Source organism: Gymnogyps californianus, unplaced genomic scaffold (assembly GCF_018139145.2).
Source record: "Gymnogyps californianus isolate 813 unplaced genomic scaffold, ASM1813914v2 HiC_scaffold_49, whole genome shotgun sequence".
Lineage (NCBI taxonomy): Eukaryota > Metazoa > Chordata > Aves > Accipitriformes > Cathartidae > Gymnogyps > Gymnogyps californianus.
Window position 1 is genome coordinate 147517 of NW_026114389.1, and position 23190 is coordinate 170706.

The following is a 23190-nucleotide window of genomic DNA, read 5'->3' on the forward strand; positions in this document are numbered from 1 at the left end:
AAAAGACTTCAAGATAAAGTCCCAGCCAAGCTCCTCAAAACAAAGGGGAAGCTTCATCCCTCCCACAACCCCTCACCAGCACAGCGCACCACAGTGGCTTTGTGCCCTCCATCAACCACATCCTATCGAGGAACTTAAAAGGAGGGTCAGCAGGTGGAAGAAAAGGAGACGTCACCTTCCCCTCTCTGATGCCTGCCTGTTTCCCAACACCTCTCGCCTCGGGATTTCTCTCTGTTCTCAGAGTCTCTGTTTTCAAAGCTCAACTCCATTCTCATCAAGGAACAGATGCTGAGGGACTGCAGGGTGAGCAAGAGGCCAGTACCCCGATGCCCTAGTCACAAGACAGGCCACGAACTGAAGTACCAGGGACAAGGGCCCTGTTCCATACGCTTCTAGCCCAAAGCTAATGCCTCTGTCAACCGCGGAAGGACAGACAGAAAGGAACAAAGTTCCCGTGCCTGCAGCTGGCAGGAATGTCAGGAGTCCGCTTCACGGTAGACAGGAGTCCGGTAAGCTCCTGCCCCTTTGCTGCCATGCTTTGGGTGGGGACCACCCAACCTTCTGCTGAACTCGTCTTAGGCCCACCCTGAATCTGGGGCTGCAGTTACTGTCCCAGCAGAGTCCTGTGGGTGTTCACGTGCCTTCAAGTAGGAGCCATTGGCTCTGCTGCCTGGCCTAGCAACGTGTGGCCTATGACAGATGACTGCTGCCATTTCACACGCTATTCTTCTTCTCAAGCCAGCCCACAAACCTTGCTCAAAGAATTCAAAAGCGTATCGTTTCCTACCAGGTCTTGCAGGAGCTTGTTTATTTCCACTTCATGATCAGCTTGCCGGAGTCTGAGGGTGTTGTCATACTGCCGTTCTGTCTGCAAGAGCCGTTCTGCCATGTTTTCCCGTTCCTGCCTCATCAGAGTCCTCTCCGCTTCCAGCTCACACTGAAGGCACTTCACTTCCCCTGCAAACACGACAAATGGCAAGATTCAGTGCCTGCCCAAACAGTGGTTCTGACTTTACTGACCTTAAGCCATTTGAATTTCAGTGTAGGAGGGATCTGTCTCCAGCTCCTTCACTCCTCAGAAGCACTGCAGACAGAGAGCTATTTTTATACCACCTCCCCTAGGCAGGGGGAGCACCAGAAACAAAGCAATGAGCCTTTCACCTTGGATCACCTCCTTGGCCTGCGTGACGGTGTGAAGTTGGACTTCAAGCTGACTCCTGGCGATCTCCAGCTGAGATAAGCGCTGCTGAGCCTCAAACAGGCTGGATTCCAGGGTCTCCTTCGCCGACCTGCAAGTTACAAATACGGAGAGAAAGGAGTTTCTTGCTCCAGACACCCACAGGGAGTTACTCCAGTAAGAACACTAAACAATGTCCTGCCTAGGGTCTCCTCCCCGCCTTTACCTGGCCTCTGCCAGCTGCTCTGAAAGGCCTTGTCTGTCCCGCTCCACGGCTGCCAGTCGCACCTCTAGGGCAGCCTTCTCGTGCACCAGCAATTCCTTCTCCTTGCACACCTTGGCCAGCGCATGCCCTTGGCGAGAGGACTCCTGGCGCAGCTGCTCCAGACCACTGCTAGCCGACTCTTGCTGGCGGTAAACCTGGAAGCGGGACAAAACACAGTTGGAGTCCTTTCTCTGGAGTCCTGGGCAGAGCCGGCCAGTGCCGCTTCTGAATCAGCTGGAGGAGAAAGAGCTCCTGGACGTTGGGCTGCAAGGTTAAGAGCATCTGCTGTATACCGCACTCATACCCTGGGCTGCCAAAAGGCACTGGCACTGTTCACTTGGAAGTGATGTGTAAGGCCCTCCTGGGTTGCCTGGGACCAGGCAGCTCCCTCCGGGCAAACGTACATACCCCACACTACCTGTTCTCATGCAAAAATACCGCATCTTCCAGAACTGCCACCTTGCAAACTACGATTCTATCCGAATCTATGCCAGTGACGGACAACTTCAGCAAAGTTTGAGCAAAAGCAACTTTGCTCGCTGAAGAAAGTGAAAATACACGTGGTTTCTCCTTCTAGGAAAAAAACCCCAACCCATCAAAGCGTCACCTACTGCAGTGTGTAAAGCAGTTGGATGCAATGAGGTGATGCTTGGCAGGGCAACGGCCCCTGGGGCGAGCAGTGTCATTTAGTGATTTCGGAATGTCTGGCTGATGTGGCCAAAGAGATGGCAGACTCTGTTTGTACAGTAGTTCACGTCAACCATACCGTTTACGCGTCTTGCGCAAAGAAGTTGTCTAATATACCTCGCTGGTATTCAAGCTTGAAGACGAACCCTGATTTTTTAGCTTTTTTCCTCAGTCTAACACCTCTGCTCTGTAGTTGCCAAACATACCACGGACTCCAAAACTAAGACTGTCTAACAGAGAACAGACCATCAGAAACAACCAATTCTCCTCTCAAAGTTATCCCCTAATACCCAGGATTGCACATTATGAAACTGACATTTGAACGATGACAAACTCCCTAGTCTCCTCCAGTGACACGATTCTCCCAAGCTCTTTTTCCCGGGTACTGAAATCAGTTAGTCCAGAGAAAACAGTCCTGTGCCATCCCCTATTTCTCATCTTCTTCCTCAAAGCCTAAAGAGGCTCCAGCAATTCAAAGCTGCGTGTGTGTCTTAAAATACAATTTCAACAATTTCAAGGTGTCATTCCCATTCTTGGCAGGACGGGACAGCAGACATTGACTTGCAGCTTTGTCCCGCTCTCTAGGCTCGAACAAATGCAGCTTTGAAAGCTGCAGACTTCACAACAAGAAGCATAAATAGAAACAGGCAGCCCCGGGGCTTTTTGCCTCAGAAAAAGGGTGAAGAGCTATGCCGTTTGCTTCTTTTGCCACACGTGAGAGTAGTAGTCTTACTCAGCTTCATGGACACAATCATCTCCCTGCAGCTTCTCAAAAGCCAAAAAAGAGGCCAGCACAGCCAGGGGGATTAAAGTAACCTGTAGAAGCAGAGGACAACTCCGAGAACTGCAGAACTTCTCTGCAAGCCAGCAACACGCTTCCAAAAGGAAGTAAACAAAGCCTTCCGACCTCCAGCACTACCAAGCGTCTCCTTCACAAAAACCCCGCAGAAGCCAACAGATACAGCTTCACTGAGCCAAGCAGCCCAAAGCCCACCCAGAAAGCACCCGCTTTTTGGGCTCACCTGACTGAGCTTCTCTTGGGTTTCTGCCTTCTCCTCTGCCACTCTCCTCAGCTCTACCTGCAGCCCCTCCTGGTGCTCCTCTGCCTTCTTCAGCAGCTGCTCCAGGTGGGCTTTCTCTGCGCTGAGCTCTTCATTTGTTCGTTCACACAAGGTCAGCTTCTCCTGCTCAGAGATCTTTGCTCTCTCCACCTCGTCCACTTTGCCTGACAGAGCTTCATTCTCTTGCTCCAGCTACACTCACAGAAGCACAGAGGAAATAAGATACAGTCAGATTGACTCTGTAGGAGGTTTGGCTTGGACAGAAAAAGGAACAACATTTCCATATTCAGACAGTCCTACTGTCGGAAGGCAAGGAGTCTGAAAAGAAGCAGCAGCAGCAGCTGGAGACGAACCCTTGGCAAGATCTTTGGCAGCTCTGCTCACCTGCAGCACAAGTTTGCTCAGTTGCACTTTATCCAGTGCAAGGGCTTCATTCATACTGCTCATCTTCGCTGTTGCAACACGTAGATCAGCTGCTTCAGCACTCAGCTTATTCTGAGCCCCTGTCAACTCTGCTACTGCCTGCTCTGCCTGGAGAGACAAAAGAACAACATGAGAACAAAGACAGGAAAATCCCTGACTTGAAGCAGCCACTCCAGATCCCCTTTTGTGTCTCTGACACACTCCCAGTTCCGTGTTCCCAATAAGCACGCGGGCACTAACTACACCAAAGAGCCTGTGTGGTCTCATCACCGTTTTCCAAGAAGGAGAACAACATTGTCCCTGTCTTCTACTGCCAGAGACAGCATCGGTGCTGGTCTTGCTATCACAACTGCCTCTCCCACAAGTGCTGCCTCGGAATAAGGTGACCATACCTTTTCCAGTGCCATGGTAAGCTGATGTTTCTCTTGCTTCAGCAGATCCCTCTGAAGGTGCGATTCCTCCAGTCTCTCTCTTGCGTCTACCAACTCACTCTGTAATAATGAGTGTTTTCCTTCAAGTGCAGCTAAGTCCTTCAGCCTATGAGAAGGGGAAAGACCAACAAGTTTTTAATGTAAAAACATTCTCATTTCCAAAACCAAGAGTACATACTATGTCCCAGATATGGCAGTTTGAATGATTTCCAACAGCTTTCTATTTACACCTAAAGAATGCTGGAATTGCATGACTAGAGCTGCATCACTCTTTGTCATTGCTGTGGGTGAAACATTCATCACTGAGAAAGTAAAACAAGCTTCCAGAAATCGCAGAACACTTCCAAGAAGTTCAGGTGCTCTCAACAGCTCCCTGCCCATAGTTCTCTCTCTCCTTTTTGATACATTGGATACAAGACTTTCCAAAGTTCTTCTTTGGGTAAGACAGAATTTTTAAGTCCAGACTAATATTCCCACAATTACTCTTGCCTTCAGCAGTGAAACGATGAAAGAGCCTACAATCTATTTGGGGAGGAGACGTGTATGAATTTCCAATCCAATTATCATAGGATCACAGGATTATTCAGGCTGGCAGGGACCACAGGAGGCCTCTAGCCCAATCTTCAGCTCAAAGCAGCTGGGGTCAGCTATGGCATCAGTCCAGGTTGCTCAAGGCTCTATCCAGTTGGGCCTTCCAAATTTCCAGGGACGGAATCTGCACAACCTCTCTGAGCAACCTGTTCTGCTGCATGGTTGCCTTCACAGTTCAATTTTTTGTTCTCCTTAAATCCACTCTGAACCTCTCTTGTTTCAGCTTATGCCTGTCATCAGCTACTCTGGTCAGGGCTGGAATGATTTTTTTAAAGGGTCATAAAGAAGGTACAAGGAGGCAGCTATGCTGTATGTCAGCAGGTAGCCAGGCCTGCCCATGTGCTCCCTTCACCCTTCTATGCTACAAATGATGAGCATGCAAAATTAATTCTTTTATGGGGGGCCTCCTCAAGTCCAGCAATGCCCACCCCTGCCCAGAGAAAGCTTTAACGCTCACAGGAGCTCCTGGTCACGACGCACTCTCTCCATCGTCTGTTGCTGCTCCACCTTTTCCCCCTGGGCTGAATCTTCCTTCAGCTGCAGTTCAGTGTTACTTTGACGCAGACGCGAGGCTTCTTGCTCTGTTACTTCAAGCTGTTGCTGTAGCTCTTCCCTGGTTTTCTCGAGGTTTGCACAGTCACTGCAAAGACAAGGCTCAGTTACAAGAATGAAGAGGCCTGAAGAATCACGGAACCCATTTTCATCATTCCAGGATGGAGTTGCGGGAAGCACAGCAAGGAAGAACTTGCTCTTCCCCTCACAAGGTAACTGAAGAGGGAAGGAGAAAGGAAGGCAGGCTTTTGCCTTCATTCAGTGAGAAGCAGTGGCTAGGAAAGGGCACCCAAAGAACACAATTCGGAGAAGCAGCATGTCGAGAGGGAGGCATCTTGTATTCCAGCATTACTCTGAATCTCCAAGACAGCCTTAGGATTCACAGTAGAGCATGAAGAGCAGTGACAGGAGGATGCTAAAGTGCCAGAGGCATGCATGTGGTAGGGCAGGCGAGTTCTTTCCCCGTAACACCTCTGAACTCCCAGAACTGGAAGCGCATTGCCTCTAGAACGCAGGAGGAGGAGGAAACACTCACCTTCTGAGTGCTTCTACCAGAGACTGGAGGTGCTGCCGGTGGCTGCTGGACGTCTTGCATTCCTCCTCCACTTGCTCAAGCCTTTGCTGCAGCTTCCTGCACTTCTCTTCCTGCTGTCTGTGCTGGTGCAGCAGAAAATTGATAGTGTCCTGCCTGGCAGAAAGCTCTTCTTTTAGGGCCTGCAAGGAATAGGCAGGGAAAGAGCACAAACAAGCAGTAAGGAGCAGGGAAGGTGGCTCCAGATAGCTGGGAGAAGCAGCAAGCAGAGAGACAGCTCACCTGAAGGCAAAAGCTGTGATGAGGGGGTGGAGATCAAGGAGAGAAAAGCAGTAGAACACACAGCTGGTGAGACTGGCAAGGCAATATGGTACCAAGAGTGGGAAGGCTAGAAAGAAACTGGCTAAGTAAATGGAAAGGTTTCAAGCTAAGTGAGGTATTAGCAGCTGACCCCGTGGCCAGTGGTGAAGACAAACAGAAATTCTCACCTGTGTTGCTCCTCGCCTCCTTGCCAGTGCTTCCTGAACCAATACAAAGGCATGCTCTGCATCAACGGAGCTCAGACAAGAGAGGATGTTGCTAGACACTGCATGCTGGGAACTGTCAGTGCAGATAATGCTGACTGTGCTGCCACTGTCATCTAGCACCACCTGAAAGCCCACATCAAGCTGTTACTCTTTGCTCATTCTACTTGGTTCTCTCTATCTATTTCTCCTTTTTCCCCCACTTCACCCTAGAGTCATTAAAAACTCAATTATCTCGTTTCTTCAGTCAACAAAGAAGTTTTGTCCCTGTGGCCACAAGTACTCCAGGGATTTCTGAAAACAGCTACTATAAACAAGAAGAAACAAGTGTGAAGTGGCTGGAGGCTGCCTGAACGCTCCATTTCTTGAAGCTCTCAGGAATTATTTTGGTCTCCTTCAGCTTCTTAGAGCCACATACGTGAGCACCAGATCAACACTGGAAATAGCAATGAAAGGAAACATTAACGCTGCCCAGAGAAGAAGGAAGCCGATGAATACTGGAAAACAGCAATGAAAAAGCTAATGTTTATAATTACTCTGAGCAGTAGCACAAGAGGATAAAAATGACTACATAAGGAGAAAGAGCTGACTTTGTGAGAGGCTGTGTAAAAGACCTGATGATTAAACCCCCTTCCATAGAGTGAAGTTTAGGACTAAGTTAAAGTTACCCCTGAACAGTCAGACCAGTTGCAATTCTGGGGAGATAATGCTCAGTGAAGGAGCATAAAGGAGCTCTGCATGAAGGAGCAGAGTTGGCAAGTGCATCGATTGAGTCAGTGACCTTTTACAAAAATCTGAAGAACAACAGAGTCATTACTCAAGGAGGGTGGGGAGTCAAGCTCCAAGAAACACTGGAATACAAATGTCAAGTAGCCAACTCAGAAAGCACAGTCCAAGAGAGACCTTAGCGGGATGGTGGAGGCAAAGGTACTGAAACTTCTAGCGACTCAGCTGAAGTGTCACAGGACAGCCAACTCGGAAGTTATAACAGGTTTTATGTCAGAAAAGTGGTATAAAAATTAAACAGCCAGTAGTAGTTAACATAGACAGTATACAACATATATATCTATTCCGTGGGCTAGTCTGTCGCCTTCCTCAAGTACTTTTAAATCAAATTTACAGAGATGTGGTCCAAACTCTGTACTCACCTCAGTTATATCTTTTATCAGCTTTTGGAGGGAAAGATTCTCTTCTTTGGCACTTTTAGTCCATGAAGCTTCATATTCTTTCTCTAACCGACTTGCTTCCTGAGAACAGAATAAAGAAAGGGTGGGCAGGGAAGAGCTGCTCCCCTCTGTAGCATTCCCATCCTCAGTAGCATTGTGATGGCAATAAGCCTCAGCCCTAGTGATTCCAGTATATTCCTTCCCATACCTATTCAATTTCTTCTTTGCTAAAACTAAGAAGAGAAAGACCAACAGCTAGTTTTTATAGACTGCTATGAAGCTGTTGATTCCAAGGAACGTTGATCCCTAGAGACTTAAAGTCCCAGGCAGAATAGCGTTGGTGCAACCCCCCTGAGGAAAACACCTCAGTTGTCTGCAGCTCCCCTGCCACGGCCTCCACCTGGACTGACTCCGCGTGTCCCAAACACACGAGGAATCTTTTGGCAATGTGCCTGATGTTCCCATACAGTTAGCATCTTTACCACTCTTTCTCTTGAGGAAGCCACACCTCCTTGTGCTAAGGCTGGAGAGCAAACACTGGGCTATCTCCCAGATAAAGGTAAAACATACTAGGATCTCCACAGTGTCGTTAAGTGTTTTCATGGCCTTCTCCTTCTCCTCATTCTGCTTCTGAGACTGTACAAGCAAGGCTGAGAGCTCCATCACCCTGAGAAGAGAAGGTCCATGTGCCATTCAAAAGCACTGCACACCATCACCTGTTAAAGAGCTAAGCAGCTCCCAGAAGCACAGCAGAGAAAGTTCAACCCAGAAAATACAGCAAAGGCAGCATTCATCTCTACAGGTTAATAGGCTTGATGTTGCAAAATGGCACTTCTTGCCCCAAAGGCCTTCTGCACTCAGTCTGGCATGGAAACGTCACTACAGAGGTGCTACAGCGCACATGATGGTCCTGGGCAAATGCCTCCCAACTCCTGTAGCACAGCCCTGGGTAGCAAAAGGGCTGTACAAGAGACAGAGCTCTCTTTATGCTGGCCTCAATCTCTCACCAAGAATCAGTTAACAGCAAAACCACTCTAACATGCAATCTCTTTTCCAGTCTTGTGTAAGACAAGACACGAGCTTGTCAGTCAGATGGTTTTTTCTATCCGTTCCCTTGAAGGCCATACTTTGACTAGGGACAGAAACAAGGCTGTGCAGAATGGGCGTTTTAAACGCGAACACAGCCCATCCATGAATCCAAGCAGCAGCCACAAAAGATAATGTTGGCAACAGCAAAGTTTAAAACACATTTACCTCTCCTGAAGCTCCTTCTTCTCCAGGTCCCCCTTGACTTGTAAGTGCATCGCTTCCCAAGTCTTCTGGCTTATTTCCTCTTCCGCTTCCTGCTGTGCCTCATCCTTCAGGACAGGTCTACCCAGACTGACGGACTCCCAGAGCCGTACGGCAGAGTTCAGGCGGGAGCAGCTTACAAGTATAGATCCAGAAAGCCTCAGTTGCTCTGCCTTCAGCTCTGACAAATCTCTGAAGAAGAATCAAGAAAGAGATCATGTTCACACCAGCTTTACCACCTGACTCACTTCTGAAGCATGCAATTGCGCAACAGCAAAAGCCGGCAGGAAAGACGACATCTTCGCTGGGGACCAATCATTCATCTGACACTTTGGGATCAGGACACATCTGGACAGTGGAGCAATGAGTCTGTTCTCTCCACAGAGATAAGAAGAAATGTATGGAACAGCCAGAAGGCTTCAAGGACCTCTAATTACTCTTATTAATTGTTGCTCCTGCTCTATCTTATTAACATACTCTATTATCATTAATAGATGTAAGGAATTTTACCAAGGTCCCCAGCTTTTACACCTAGGGGATCCGCCTTAACTGACCTGTTATTATCAACACTTGGACTTCTAAGAAGCTCACGACAATATCTACATAATAAACATTTCGGGAAGGTGGTGTAAGAATAAGCCTAGAATGTTGTAACAAAGCACAAATAACACAAGATCTAACTAGTAGGTCAGGCATACTCTACACGTTAAGGAAAGCTTAGAATCAAATAAGGTCAATGGCTGACGGTAACCCAGAGTTTGAAATTGCACGCTGACACCAGAAGAATGTACTATTATGGCTACACTGATTTTGTTTGTGTAGAAGGCAACTGTGAGAAAGGAACCTCAGAGCAGAGAGCCCAAGAACAACAAAACAATCATAAAAAGGAGGTATCAAACTAAGCAAAATAAATTGGATAAATGCAATAACAGGGCAGAGAAGCTATTCTTTCTCTCAACAATGCTGGTACAGGAATAAGCGGATGCGAACTGACCAGAATAAGTGTAAGCTGGAAATGAGAAGGAAAAAAATATATATATTCATGAACGATCTTTCCATCAGGAGCAGTGGGAAAAGAAAGCCAGTGAGATTTAAGGCAGATTTTAATCACCCTGTAAAAGGGAACGCTCTACATGCTGCTTGCCTAGCTTTGGCGAGTCTCTTCCAACGTGTCCACGTGTGCCCGTGTCTGTGTTAATGTGCCCAAACATCAACGTCGTCAAGTCCATCTGTTCAGGGCCTCTGCACTGCTTATAGCCCGAGCCCCTCAGTTTTATCTGAAAACCAGCATCAAACAAAATGATGCTGAAGATAGCCTAGAGCACGCTGAATGGCATTGCTTCACACTACCAAAGGAGAAATGCTGTCTTTAGCCGCCACTGAAGTAACGTCAAGGCTCAAAAAGCAGCTGTGAAGGGAAGCTACATTTCTTCTGCCAGAGATCGAGCCTTAACTTCTACTCACCGGTCAGTGGCGGTCTTCATTGCCAGGAAATGACGGCGGAAGGTTACCACCTGACGCCACAGGCTGAGCAGACGGCTGTGTTCACCCCTTAAGCAGCTGTCATAAAGCTAAACATGCAAAGACAAAAAGAAATGCCAGTTCAGCCTTCGCTGTCACTCTACAAGTCTTTCAGACAGCAGAGAGTACAACCACCATCACCAGGTCTCCTTTCACAACAATTCCAACAGGGGCATCGAGGACTGAAGAGGCACCACAGAAGCAGCCTCAGCAGCCCTGCCACCTGACTGCAAGGAAGGGAACGGCCACACTTCTCCTGCACGAGTGGCTGTCAGCAAAGCAAACTGATCGCGAGTCATCACCTCGCCTTGCAGAGGTGTCTAACAGCCTTGGGGGAGGAAGGCAAAAACGAGCCCCTCCGAGAGCAGTGTCAGATTTGCTTACAACAGGCTATTGGGAAGGGAGGCCTGTCCTGTTCTTCTGTCGGCTGCTCTGAATCTGAAAACACACACCCCCCTCCGGTCTCCGCTGCTGGAGACAGAGATTTAGGAACGAGGAAGAAGACGGGCGGTCCTGTGTGACTGCCCCACAGTGCCCAGCAACAGCCAGCATTTGCCTTTAAGACCGAGCGGCATGGTCACAGCAGGTGGGCACCTTCCAGCACCCACCACAGTCTGCTGACACTCCTCCATCTCACACCCCTGTCTTCTGCTCCTCAACACCAATACATCCTCAACACAGCCACAACTTGCACGCAGCAAGCTCCCTATGCCAGAAATGAAATGCATTCTCATTCCACTCTGGCATCACGTCTGACCTTCCCGTAGCCTACCCTTACCTCACGTTCACCGCGCCATTCACTCTCCGTCAATTCCAGCTCCTCCCGGGCCCTCATCCAATCTGCCGTCAGTTTTCCAACATCTTCTTTGAGGGCTGAATTAACCTCATTCGCTTTACGAGCTGCTCCCGCAGGAGAGTGTTCACTTCTGCCAGATTCTCGCACCTTGGAAAGGGACAAACAGCAATGAGGTCACTGAACAACTGCTATCCACAAGCAGCATCCCCGGGATTTTCCAGCTCCCTCAACACCGACCTCGTTGTCAAACTGAGAGGTGGTAAAAGTGCTTTCTAGGATTAACTAAGATCTCTCTGTGATGGCAAACTCATTTGCTTCCTCCTGCTTTCAGCCTTCCATTCCCGTCCACAATTTCGGTTCCCCCTTCCTCTTCAACTTTGACGATGCCCACAGTTAACGTCTTGCCTCCCCTTCACGCTGTCTGATCGCTGGATGCATCATCTTTCTCTGTCGTTGGCCTGACCACCTCTCTTCCTCCACTCTCCTCTCTCAGTTGCCATGTCCTTTTCCCTTGCAATGCTGTACCCACCGCTGCCCTCACCTTCTTGTTAAGCCTCTCCCTTTCCTTGTCCTATACACTGGGTAAGACCTGTAGCAAAGACCCCACCTTGCTGATCCAGCAAACTGCACACCACAAAGACAGCACCATATACATAGGGGAAACAGCTTTATATGAAACTTTCAACCCAAAAGTGAATCTAAAAGCACTAATGACTCTGGGGCCACAGACTAATATCCCACCCAGGAAACACTGCACAAACCAAATTTCAAGAACCGCTGCCCTGTGAACGAGCACAAAACTCAGTTGCTGGATCAAAACAGGAGCTGTGCTTCTCCCGCCTTAGCTTGCAACATACGTAACACAGCACACAGGTGCCTTTTACACCACACACAATGGATCTCTCGGGCAGAGGAAAAAAGAAAAGCAGAGAAAGAAACGTGGCAGAAGATGCCTGCGGTGCTAAGTGCTCTGCTGGAAGACTCTGGTACAAGCACAGGACGTGCTCTTCAGGTAAAACCAAAGAGGAAAACGCCGGATGTCAGGGCTTGATTCTCAACCTAAGACGGGGCTCTGCTGAGTAGCTCACCTCCTGAATCACAGAACAATTTAGGCTGGAAAGGGACCTTTGGAGGTCACCCGGAACAACCCCCGCTCAAAACAGAGCCGTGCAGCACACAACACTGTTACTGCACCACAGAACGGATTGGGGACCTTTCTCCTTTCAAAACAGCTTGCCCAACTGCTGCCCTTGGGGAGACTAGGTGGCACTGACAGGTTGGCCCTCACTTCCACGAGCATCCAGGACACCAAGAATGAGGCAACACTTCTTCCTTTTACCTTTGCTGCTCCTCTTCCAACTGAAGCAGTGCTTTCTTCAGGCTGTGGTCTTCTGTGGCTTCCCGCCTGCCTGGAAGGGATCCCTGAAGAAGAAAGGAAATGTTTAGTCAAATTCTTGTGTTCCCTTCACTCCTGTGAGCATCCATCGCTTTCCCCTCCATTTGTTTGGTATCTCAGGAGCTCGTGCCTTCTTCCAGGCATAACGCTGTTCGTGACTACGGAGAGGAAGGGAGGGGAAGGGCGTTTACTCAGTGTGAGTAGCTCTCCTCAGTCTCCCCCTGTTGCACTCTCACAGCTAGCTATCCTCAGCTCATGACCGCGAGCGCTCCCTTAGACTTGAAGCCTGGGAATACTCTCCTACCCTCCTACCCTTTCTTTCCTACGTTTACTTTAGCCACGCGAGCAGAAAGAAAAGCACAGAGCCAGCTCCGTATGTTGAACGCCAGCATTCTTGCCTTCCAAAACGCTATGTTTCAACCGATTCTTTTTCGGAGACAGCCATAGCATGTAACAGGCAGCAGAGCCCTCTCCTGACACCTAGCACAACTGGTACTCCAGCAATAAAGCACTCTTTCACAACATTAAAATCCTTCTTCATAGGGTTTTCTGGACGGGCATTTCTGGGACCGCTGGCTGCGCCAGGAATGGCAACCGGACACAACACTGACAGGCAAACTTACAGCGCTTCTTTAAACCCTCAGGCAGCAAAATCTCGTTTCCCTCTGTCATTGCTTTGGGAGCTGCTTTTTGTCTGCGTTAACGAACGCTACGTACGCTGTCTTTAGTTAGCAACCTGCACACTCACCCCTCCTGCTTCCAGCTGCTGCTCCAACTCTCGACACCAAGTCCGGTACTGCAGGACCTAGATGGACACAGAGAATGAAGCTGAGCGAATGCAGCGTGGAACAGACTCGGCTCCTCCTGCCTTAGCTTTCCTCTAAGTCTTTACAGCCCAAGCACGGCGAAGTGTATTTCACAGTGCTGCCGACAGAGTCAACAAGAAGTCGTCACGACATAGGGAAGCTTCGCTGTCTCTAACATTAAAGAAATTGAGACAGGGTTTCTTTCACACATAGTACTATCTGCTCATCCTAAGACGGCGATGGCAAGCAGAACGATGAGGCAGACTTAGCCAGCCGTGCCCGCCTATGGCCACCCCGTACCCCAACTCAGTATTCCAGCGGGTCCCTGAAGTGAGAGAAAGGAGTTTTCCAAATTGCTTTTCCAACTTGAGCAAGTCAAGTCAGTGCTGCCACGGTGCTGCTCAGCCAGTGCAGAACGCGGCTTTCTCTTCAGCTGCACAAGACCAGCACGGGCAAGAAAAGCAGGATGACCTTACGGCAGCGCCCTGACCACCGCCAGGCACTGGGCCGGGCAGGGCACGGCCTGCCCCGACCCTCCGCCCAGCTCTGGCACCCTCCTCGCTGCCACCGCTCCTGCGCCCCGGGCCAACCAGGCCCGAGCTGCCTGCCTCTGCCCGGGGCCGCCCAAAACCACCCCCGCCGGCTCGACTCCTGCCTCTGGGACAGCCCCCTGCTAACGCGGCCAAACCAAGGCGTTCGCAAGCCAGGCGGCAAAGTTCAGTCAAGGGCGGCAAAGACCGAACGAGAGGCTCGGGAGGCTGACAGCGGCAGGGCGAGGCGCCCAGCGCGCCTGGGCGGGCCGGGCCGGGCCGGGCCGGGCGGAGCGGGCGGCTCCCGGGGCCTCCCCCGGGGCCTCCCCCGAGCTCCGGGCTCGGCGCCGTCCCGCCCGCGGCAGCGCCGGGGAAGGCCCCGTTGGGGCCGCGCCTTCGCCCCCCGAGCTCTCCGCCGCCCAGTCCCCTCTCAGCGCAGCCCGGGCGGCCCGGGCACCCCGGCCCGGCCCCGGGCAGCTCCCCCCCGGGCAGGCGCCCCCGCTCCTCACTTCGCCTGCAGCTTCCGCACCAGCACCGCTTGCCGGTGCTGCGCCTCCTGCGAGCTCTGCAGCCGGCGCCGCAGGGAGGCCTGGCTCCGCGCCGCCATGCCCCCGCTCTCCAGCCGGCCCGCCGCCCGCGGGCTCCGCCGCCTGACAGGCCCCGCGGCGGGGGCTGCTCCGCGGCCTGCCCCGGCGGACCGCGCTCAGGCGGCCCCGGGCCGCGGCCGGGCGCCTGCCGGGGCGGGCGGAGCGGCTCACCCTGCCCGCCGGCCGCGACCGGGAGCCGGGCCGCGGGGCGGGAGAGCCGGGCTCGCTCGGGGCCGCTCTGGGGCAGCGCTTCCCTTCTCGCTCCTCGCTTCTCGCTCCTCGCTCCTCGCTGACGGTGCCGCGCCGGGCTGCGGTGCTGCCGCGGGGGAGAGGCCGCCCCGGCAGCGCTTTGCTCCAGCGAGTTCTGCTCAGAGACCGTTAAGGGCCCCGGAGAACGTTGGGGGCAAAAAGCCGCCCTGGGGAGTCTGGGAGAGCACGAGCGGGAGGAAGCAGTCCCTGACACCGGAGGGTCGGGGGGGGGGCACGGGGACACCGCGGCAAGAAGGCTGCGCCCGCAGTGACACCAGACAAGCTCCATCGCACAGGGAAGCCACCTCAACAGCTGGAGCTTCCTCCTCAAAGCTCCAGCTTCAGCCCTTGACTGCCACTGCAGCAGGAGGTCTGACCTAGTACGAAAACCAAGCGTGTATAGCTGGAATGACCGCATCTTTTTCCCCCTGCGTTGCAGCATGAGCGGGACAGGCTGCAAGCAGTGACAGAAAAAACCCGTAGGGGAGAGAAAACTTCAAATTTACAGGACAACGTCCTCCGTGAAGTAAGCTTTATTTCATGAAGAGCTCATGAAGAAATCCGAGACACAGGGCTCAGGCCCCTCTGCCCAGACTCGTCTAGTACACGAATTCACTCACTCACCACTCCAGTCACGAGCTTTCATAACTCACAACCTGTAACACTGAATTTGTGCACTTAGGAGCCAAAAAAGAAAAGAATTAGCTCCTAGTGAGAGCGCTCATCCTTCCACCTCTGTCACGGCGCAGGCGTCCCCTGTATCACACTGGAAGCCGAAAGCCTCGGCAGTCCGGCTGCTGTTGGACCCGCTTCAAAGGCTTTTGGGGTAAGCTGATGTTTGATACCTTCCAGCTTGGAAGTCTGGTCTCTACCATTTCCAAAAGTCAGCAGATTCAGACAATCCTGCCAGACAAAGATGATGGCTGCAGGAGACAGCCAGCTGCAGGGGATAACGGCTGCATCGTGGCCCTTCAGCTCTTTCTGGCCACCTGGGCTGCCTACCTGGTGCTCTCCCTTTAACCTAATGGTGCTGCTCCAGCACACAGCAGGCCTGAGCATGAGCTGGGTTAGCCAAAATCCGAGCAGGAGCTGAGGGAACAGTCACACTCCACCCCTTGGCAGAGTCAAACACCTAGCAAACCCATTGCTTCGGTGAGCGGAGGTACCGTTCCTCCTCTTGCCTCGCCTCCAGGGATCCGAGGCAGTGCCAGAGCTTAGAGCCTTCAGGCAGTCGTTAGTCTGGTATTGCTGTTCCGCGCTAATCACGATCCCAGTATCGGACCGAGTCAGAGACCTAAGCGCTGTAGGGCATTGGTTTTATCCGTGTGAGAATGTACATTCCAGCTGCTGAACCCTGCTGCATCCTTTGACAGCGGCAGTGGCAGTAGCAGCAGCGGCCAGACTTCTCTTCCATCTGCTTTCATGGGTCTGGTACGCCCTGGTCTCCCTGAGGACGGGAATCTTCGCAGGTGGTCAGGGCAAAATGCCTGGAAGATTCAGGTGAGTCAAGCCCATGAGGCTCCGCTCTGGCAAGGGAGCCGAGAATACTGCTGAAGCCATCGAGCTGTGTCTTAAGGGTGTTTCCAGCAGGAAGCCTCAGCGTCGGAAGTTCTGTTGCTACAGCTAACTGATTGAACCCCTTCCCCTCGTGACTGCCGTGTCTGCCTGCGCCGTGGACCTACTTCAGCAGTTCAGCAGGAAAAGGAAGGTGCTCTGCCCAAAGACTAGTCCTCAGCTGGCTGGCTGGGGCACTCCTCTGGGTCTGGGAAAGAGCGGAACTGGACCTGGATCGCCCACTTCCTGGAGATGCTCTCAGCAGCAGACGGCCACTTCTCCCACTCCTACCTCTGGGTTACCTGCCAGAGCGTGGGAGGGTTTTTCAGGCTTCCAAGCCCCGTTTCACAAAGGTGCCCTCATTATTTCAGAGAGAAGGTCAGCTCTGTCCCTCTCTCCACTGCTGGTGTTCCCTCGCCTACGCATATTGTTTGCCGTGAAGTCCCCTTGACGCCCGGCTTTCCGTGGGCACCGCTGGCTTCCGATTCAGCACTGCGCATTCCCCTGCCGGAGCTGGCTGCCTGAGTTTCAACATCTAGCCTGCTCTAGATGCTCAGCAGATTAGGGTCCCGCTTTTTATCTGGATTGGCTTTATGCTGACAGACCTTGGTGGTGGAATTCCAATGTACGCAGCAGGTTCCATAAGGCACAAAACTCCTTTAGGAATTGCTTCACGTTCATTGCGCCATTCACTCTCCTTCAACTCCAGCTCCTCCCGGGCCCTCATCCAATCCGCCGTCACTCTTCCAACATCTTCTTGACATCTTCAGTGCCTGGTAAAATTATGGAGAAGGTTATCCTGGGAGTTACTGAAAAACCCTTGAGAGACAATGCAGTCATCGCTCATAGCCAGCACGGGGTCACGAGGGGCAAGTCCTGCTTAACTCAGGTAATTTCCTTTTAGGAGAAGGTCACCCATCTAGCTGAGCAAGGGAAGCCAGCAGATGCGGGGGTTTGGGATTTTAGCACAGCTTTTGCTAAAAAGCTGGAGAGCAGCCCCGCGGAAAGAGATCTGCGGGTCTGGGTTGACGACCACTCGAATAGGAGTCAACAGCGTGCCCTGGCAGCCAAAAGGGCCAGGACCTGGAAAGAAAGACGTTCCACGCCGGCTACAACACGCAGACAAGCTCTAGCAAATGCCGAGTAAGTAACCAGGCTGGATCAGCGTGGGTGCTGCTGGAGGTGCTGGCAAGATGGGTATGCTCTATAAATCTAGCCTTCCATTAAAAAAGACTTTGAGGAAATCAGTCTGAACCGAGACCCATTGTATCAGACTTCTGCTTGCTGCACCAATTTCCTTCTCCATCTTGATACTGGATTCAAACGCTTCAGGCAGTATCAGAAAAACCCCAGTCCCTTTCAGACGGTCACACGGAGAGGAAGGGCATCTGGGAGCGCCTCTTCCTCTCCACCCACTGGGAAGGGGCTTGGATGGCTTTCAGGCATTCGCCCTGCTGTGCCTAAGCGAGGATGGAATTCTAAGCTACGCAAAATGGCAAAATCAACGGAGGGTGAACAAAATGGACTGAAGCATCTCTTACCTCTGTTTCTCTGCCAGCTTCACCATCACGGGCGAAAGTTCCCACAGCACAAAGACACCAGGCAGACCCTGGTCTCCCAGTAGCCCGTCGGCTCTCTTCTCATGTCGTGTGACTGAAAACTGGTCAGTCCTTACCACCTGGCAGGAAACAAACACAGCAAACATCAGAGGTCCTCGGGGCACAAAGATTACCGTGGTATACGGATACTGAAGAAATAAGTCTGGGGTCACGTACGGTTTGGGTAATGCATTTTTCGAGAAAGTTTGAGATGTTAGGGGCTTGATTTCTACCAAAAACCCTCAGGCCATTTAGAATGCCAAGCTCACGGGCTAAGTTTTGGGGGAAAAGGGAAATCACGTGTTACGAATAACTAGGAAAGCAAGAGAGAACAGAAGGAAGAAAATCATTACGCCACTGCCTACATCACGCTTAGCCAGGACCTTAATCCTGGGTGCAGCCTGGTGCCTCCAGACAGAGCTGAACTGAAAGAGGTTCAGAGAAATGCAGCAAGGAAGCTCAGGGCTTGAATGGCTCCCACAAAGGACCATCGGAGTAAGCCGGGACTCGTCAGCGGGGGAAAGACACGGCCTGCAGGCTGGCACAGGAAAGGTCTACGACATCCTGAGAGGCAGGGAGAGAGCGGGCAGCGACCGTTCACTCTTGCCCAGCAGAGGAACACGGGCCATCAGATACAGCCAGTGGGAGCAAGCACACGAGGGGAGGTGTTCTTCTTACAGCAGAGCAGACCTGCTGAACGCCTTGCAAAAGGGTGTTGTAAATGCAAAACGTTCACCTGAGTTCACGGTGAGATGGGAAAAGTACCCGAAAGAGAGCCACTGAGGGATCTCAACAGACCTAACGGACTCAGGAGATCCCACGAGCTGAAAACAGTTGCATATACAGAAAAGAATTAGGAGCCTTTATTCCTCATTATTTAATGTGACAGAATTCCCAGAAAGCGGAAAGTTTTCTGCCCATCATCCCTCCTCCTGCTCCTTTTCACTGTCCTCAAAACACCGATATTCCTAACTCTGCCTCCAAAAGGTCTGCAGTAACTACATAGTCCTTTCTGGTTTTCACCTGTGTTTTCCCCAGTGTAAGCCCTTCATTTTTCAGTTCAGATTTGCAGGAATTCTGGGGCACAGAGAGCTATCCTGACCTCACCCCCTCCTCTCCGTACACAAAGTACTGGCTCTCAGGACAGCCAGCTTGCATTCATGCTGTTACAGAGAACAGATGCAATGCAGAGATGCGTCTCGTTAACTTAGATACATGCTGTGAAATTGTAAATCCTAGCTGTAGTAAGGTTGCTGTTGTCATGCTAGTGTGAGCACATAAAGCAAGTTCTGCGGGAAGAAGCGAAATATTTCATTAGAACAACTATATTGTGGGGAAAAACAGGCAAGGTTTTTGCACAAAAGTGTTTCTTCATTTAATCTTTAGAAACTGTGCTCAAAAGCTTGCTAGTTTTTCTCCAAATACACTAGCTACTCTCACAAAGCACATTCACATTCTCCCCTGACCTTTGCCTCAGTGGTACAGGTTAAACTGGAATGAGTGATGAGGGGGGGAAAAAATCAGGCTGAAACTAAAGCTCTTTCGGAAACCTTTACTACAAACTTCACGCTTCAAAAACTTGATCAAGGGAACTGCAAACATTCCATTAAACAACAAATCTTTTTAATCAAGTTCCTGTTAAAGATACGAGGCATAAACTACCACTATTGCTCTGGCCACTGTGCATTTATATAGATACTTGAGGAAGTCCCTTACAACTTACATGTACTCTAAAAGTTCTAATTGCTTTGAAATTCTCCTGAGGCATCTCCAAGCTATCCCTTCCAGAGATACTGATATTCAGCTCCTGGGCTGAACACCTCACTGGAGGCTGTTTTACAGCAGAGCAGCAAAGTTTTGTAGAACAAGTGAGACTGTTTCTGGGCAGGCTCTCCTTCTCCTCCAAGTTCTTCCACACCCATGTGGCAGCACCAACAGAAACCATTTTGCTATTGGTTCATGATGGTTCTAAACCTCTATAACAAAACTTCAACAATGTCCTCCCCTGAAGCAGTCCTGTTACTATTATGGATAACAATGCAAAGATACTAAAAGAAAATGGTCAGGTACACTTGGAAGCTCAAGGCCACAATAAACAGCAAAAGAAAATACCATGTACACGAGACTGTTGGAAACTTTTCCCTGGGGCAAAGTGGAAATTTCCAGCTACCTGCAGGAGACAGTAATCTTTCATTAAAAGGTCTGAACCTATATAAATAAAGCAGTCGTACTAGTGCTTGGATTTGTAAATGTTTGTTTAAAGAAGACAGACACCAAGCAACTCATTTTCATAGGTGACAATATCAGCAGCTATTGTCCCAACAGGGGGATGAATTTCCCTCTTCCTCACAGGCAGTCATGTGGAAAGCCATAATTACATACTGGTGTTGATAATAACTGTTTATGCAAATTATTTTAGTGGACATATAAATGGGAAGAAAGAGGAATTAACCCTACTGTGAGGGAACTGACTGTTGCTGCAGGAAATACAAAACAGTATCACAGAAAAGGAATGGAGAAAGTAACTGAGACGGAAAGTGAGCAGGGTAAAAAAACCCTTGATACAATAAACAACGGTGATCCTATGTATAGACCCATGAAAATAAGGTGCATGCAAAAATAAAGCACTAAACCAACAAAACAAAACAAGGCAAAAACCCAAAAAGAAAAAGGTTGTTAAAACTTCATCCTGGAATTGAAAGGGATATGGCTATTAGGTGCCAGTCCTCCCTGACACTTACTAGCATCATACACACTCTCCCCTGGAAGATCGGAATGTCCCAAGCTCACGTGCTACATTGCACTTCAATGTCTGTGCAAGCCTGTTGCTTGTGTTAACTGCAGACCTGATGAGAATGGAGATGTGCAATATTCCAAGTGCGTAACAACGGCCCCCAGAAACTCCCCCGTGACACCCACCCTGGGACCCTCGCTACCTCCAGCATGCCCCTTCGAATCTTTCCTGCTCATCACACTTTGTGAGAGAGGGTCCCCGAACGGTTCGGTACCCACGATGATGCTCAAATCACAACGTCTGGCTTCGTGAGTAAAAGCTTTCCTTTCCAGAAACAAAGAAGGTGGTCTCCAGGAAAAGTACACCAAGACGTAAAAAATCCAGAGTTTGCATTAAAAAAAAAAAGAATTAGCCTGGGCCTGACTTCTAGAAGGTACTTGGGGACGTAACCTGCATGTCCAAGTGTTCTGGGTTTGGTAACCCGCCAAATGACAGGCTAGTTACCTGGTACATCTCGGACTACATTTTCACACACCAGTTGCAAAAAACCACCTCTCTGAGCGTTTTCAGCTTTGACAGCCAACTCCAATAGCCTTGCTTCCACTGTTTTTCCACAGAAGAGAACATCTCACTCTCTCCAGCACCTCTGCTGGCAAGTTGGTGGTTGCTCTTATCTCCAGCATCCGCTGGTGCTCTCTGTTTTAAGACTAGAAGGCCAGGCGGGACAACCTCCCCTCAAAGAAGCTGCCTCTCCTCCTCCAGAAACCTCGGCAAGAAGACTCGCCAGCTAGACGGTACGAAAAGCTAAGCTTCTCCAGCCGGCATGCTTCCGACCAGCCCACACAACGAAACGGACAATTAGCCCCTTCCCACCGCTCTTCCTGACTCTCCTACTGAACCCCTTTACGGGCACAAGCACCTTGCTGGGCCCCGGGGTTATTTATTATATTACGCTCCTGGGAACACCTACAGCTGGCAAAGGAGAGGAACGCCCCGACTCTGCCTTTTCACAGGCACCACCATCACGCAGCAGGTTCACAGCAAAACCCGTCTCTCACCTTGCTGACCTCCAGGAAACCATACACTTGGCAGCCCTCCTTCTTCTGCTCTTGCATTTTCTGGCTAAACCCTTCCCTCTTGCGCTGCTCTATGCTATCCGGGTTCTTGAAGGCCCAGCCTCGCCGCCTGTATGCTTCTCTGGCATCGCCACAACTATTACAACACCTGCAAAAGCACGAGCACCATCTTACCATCTCTATCGCTAGAAAGAGAGGCTCCAGCTCAGGACTTGAATCCTTGGTGGATTCTTTGCTTCTTCAACAAAGCAACAAAGCAAACATCAGGGACTGGACCTTGAAAGGTGGCCTAATGCTCCTGAAGGAGCTCGAGCTTCTTGAGGTGCTTTTTGAGATTTTGGCATGAGGATGCAAGCTGTTTGCATGCAGTTCCTGAGTCTGAAGAGGGCTCTGCCCGTCCATTTAGACAGTCAGATCACTCCTGGGCAAAGAAATTTGCTACAAAAACCACATCAGTGTCCCACAGCTCTGAGCAGTTTGGAACTTCCCCATGTGAACAAAGCATCTGCCTGTTTCTATTCCTCCTCTTCTCTGTTTTTAGGCAAGACTGTCAAAACGGGAGGGAGCGTTAATGGCAAACTTTCTTCATTACTTTTCTGCCTCTGGATAACACCTTGGTCACCACAAAAAACAGGTTTCTGTTTTCTGCAGCTTCCAAAGGCATACCAAACCCACAACAGTTCTCATCATTCTCTGAACACGTGCCCAGCATTTCATTGCACAGACCTTCACAGACATTTGGAAAAAAAAAGTGCATGCAACAGAACAGTATGAATTCAAGTGCTAAGAAGATACAAAAAGGTGTAAAGGTTACCGAACGTCCTCTGACTCCGCCCCACAACAGCTCTCGCAGCCATCAGCATCCAAAGAGTTTGGATCAAACACTTCTTCTTTCCCCAGCTCTAAGAGAAAAGAGGATTCAAAGTGATGAGACATGTCTAGAAACGCTATCTTGTACGCGTTTTGCTCTACACACAATGCACAATGTGTTCTACACACGAATGCAACGATTTTGTGTTGGAACTTGTGCATCCTGCACCCAAAGCCCACCTGAAATGGTATGCATAGAGCCTGCTGAGGTGTGAAATAACACCAATTAACAGAGTAGCATTCGTCATCTCAAGAACAGCCTCCAGAGAAAGAACCGGCTATCTGTAAGCCTTCCTGGAGCGTCCATCAGACGTTACTTGCACAAAGGCTTTGTTAGAATGTTGTCTGAAGCAGACCCAGTCAGTACACTGTGACGGATACTGGACCTGTTACACAAAATGGTAAATAGTTGTTGTCCCCAGACACTAAATTTGTAATGTCACAACCTGCGAATACAGAAAGGCTGCTCAGTGACACAGCAGTAAGAACACTATCACCACATTCCCATGACAACTGGAGAAACCCTCACAGGAGAAACCTACCGATTGTTCAGCTCTTGGCTTAGTTTAGCCTTTCAACTTCAACAACAGAAAAGTTAAATCCGAGTGATGACAACTCAACAAATTTCGTTTATGCTGATCCACAGAACTACACTGTCTCCCAGTAAAGGTAAGAAGGAGCTCATGTTTTGGAAAAGTCAGGACAGTATTACTGTTAGACTGCAGCACTTTGCCAGAATCGTTTCTGGTTTGTATTGAAGTACAAGGATGAGTC

General features: G+C 50.3%; 2 protein-coding genes and 1 long non-coding RNA gene across 3 annotated transcripts in view; all 3 read right to left on the reverse strand.

Moving 5' to 3' along the window:
- LOC127028916 (centrosome-associated protein CEP250-like) overlaps positions 1 to 23190 on the reverse strand; it is a 48971-nt gene that overhangs the window by 6652 nt on the left and 19129 nt on the right. Inside the window, 20 exon segments of the mRNA XM_050914563.1 lie at positions 788 to 957; positions 1162 to 1289; positions 1404 to 1597; positions 3152 to 3382; positions 3575 to 3721; positions 4006 to 4150; positions 5093 to 5275; positions 5723 to 5901; positions 6208 to 6369; positions 7392 to 7490; positions 7980 to 8076; positions 8664 to 8891; positions 10164 to 10270; positions 10999 to 11163; positions 13161 to 13217; positions 16020 to 16071; positions 16744 to 16902; positions 17680 to 17816; positions 21529 to 21694; positions 22361 to 22446. Of these exon segments, the coding sequence (XP_050770520.1) occupies positions 788 to 957; positions 1162 to 1289; positions 1404 to 1597; positions 3152 to 3382; positions 3575 to 3721; positions 4006 to 4150; positions 5093 to 5275; positions 5723 to 5901; positions 6208 to 6369; positions 7392 to 7490; positions 7980 to 8076; positions 8664 to 8891; positions 10164 to 10270; positions 10999 to 11163; positions 13161 to 13217; positions 16020 to 16071; positions 16744 to 16902; positions 17680 to 17816; positions 21529 to 21694; positions 22361 to 22446 (2892 nt within the window).
- On the reverse strand, positions 11117 to 13707 carry LOC127028940 (uncharacterized). The gene is made up of 4 exons (XR_007768099.1): positions 13690 to 13707; positions 13161 to 13217; positions 12356 to 12438; positions 11117 to 11163 (listed from the first exon to the last, which is right to left on the reverse strand). It is a non-coding gene; the product is annotated as an uncharacterized LOC127028940 (long non-coding RNA).
- Positions 16393 to 21951, reverse strand: LOC127028936 (endoplasmic reticulum-Golgi intermediate compartment protein 3-like). The gene is made up of 3 exons (XM_050914602.1): positions 21529 to 21951; positions 17680 to 17816; positions 16393 to 16911 (listed from the first exon to the last, which is right to left on the reverse strand). The coding sequence occupies exons 1-3, from the start codon at positions 21721 to 21723 to the stop codon at positions 16905 to 16907; spliced, it is 339 nt and encodes a 112-aa protein (XP_050770559.1). The 5' UTR covers positions 21724 to 21951; the 3' UTR covers positions 16393 to 16904.

Coding starts and splice junctions, on each gene's coding strand:
- LOC127028936 (XM_050914602.1), bottom strand. CDS start 21,723: ATGGTAAGATGGTGCTCGTGCTTTTGCAGGTGTTGTAATAGTTGTGGC. Junction 17,817..21,528: donor GTTTCCTGGAGGTCAGCAAG/GTGAGAGACGGG, acceptor GTTTCCTGCCAG/GTGGTAAGGACTGACCAGTT.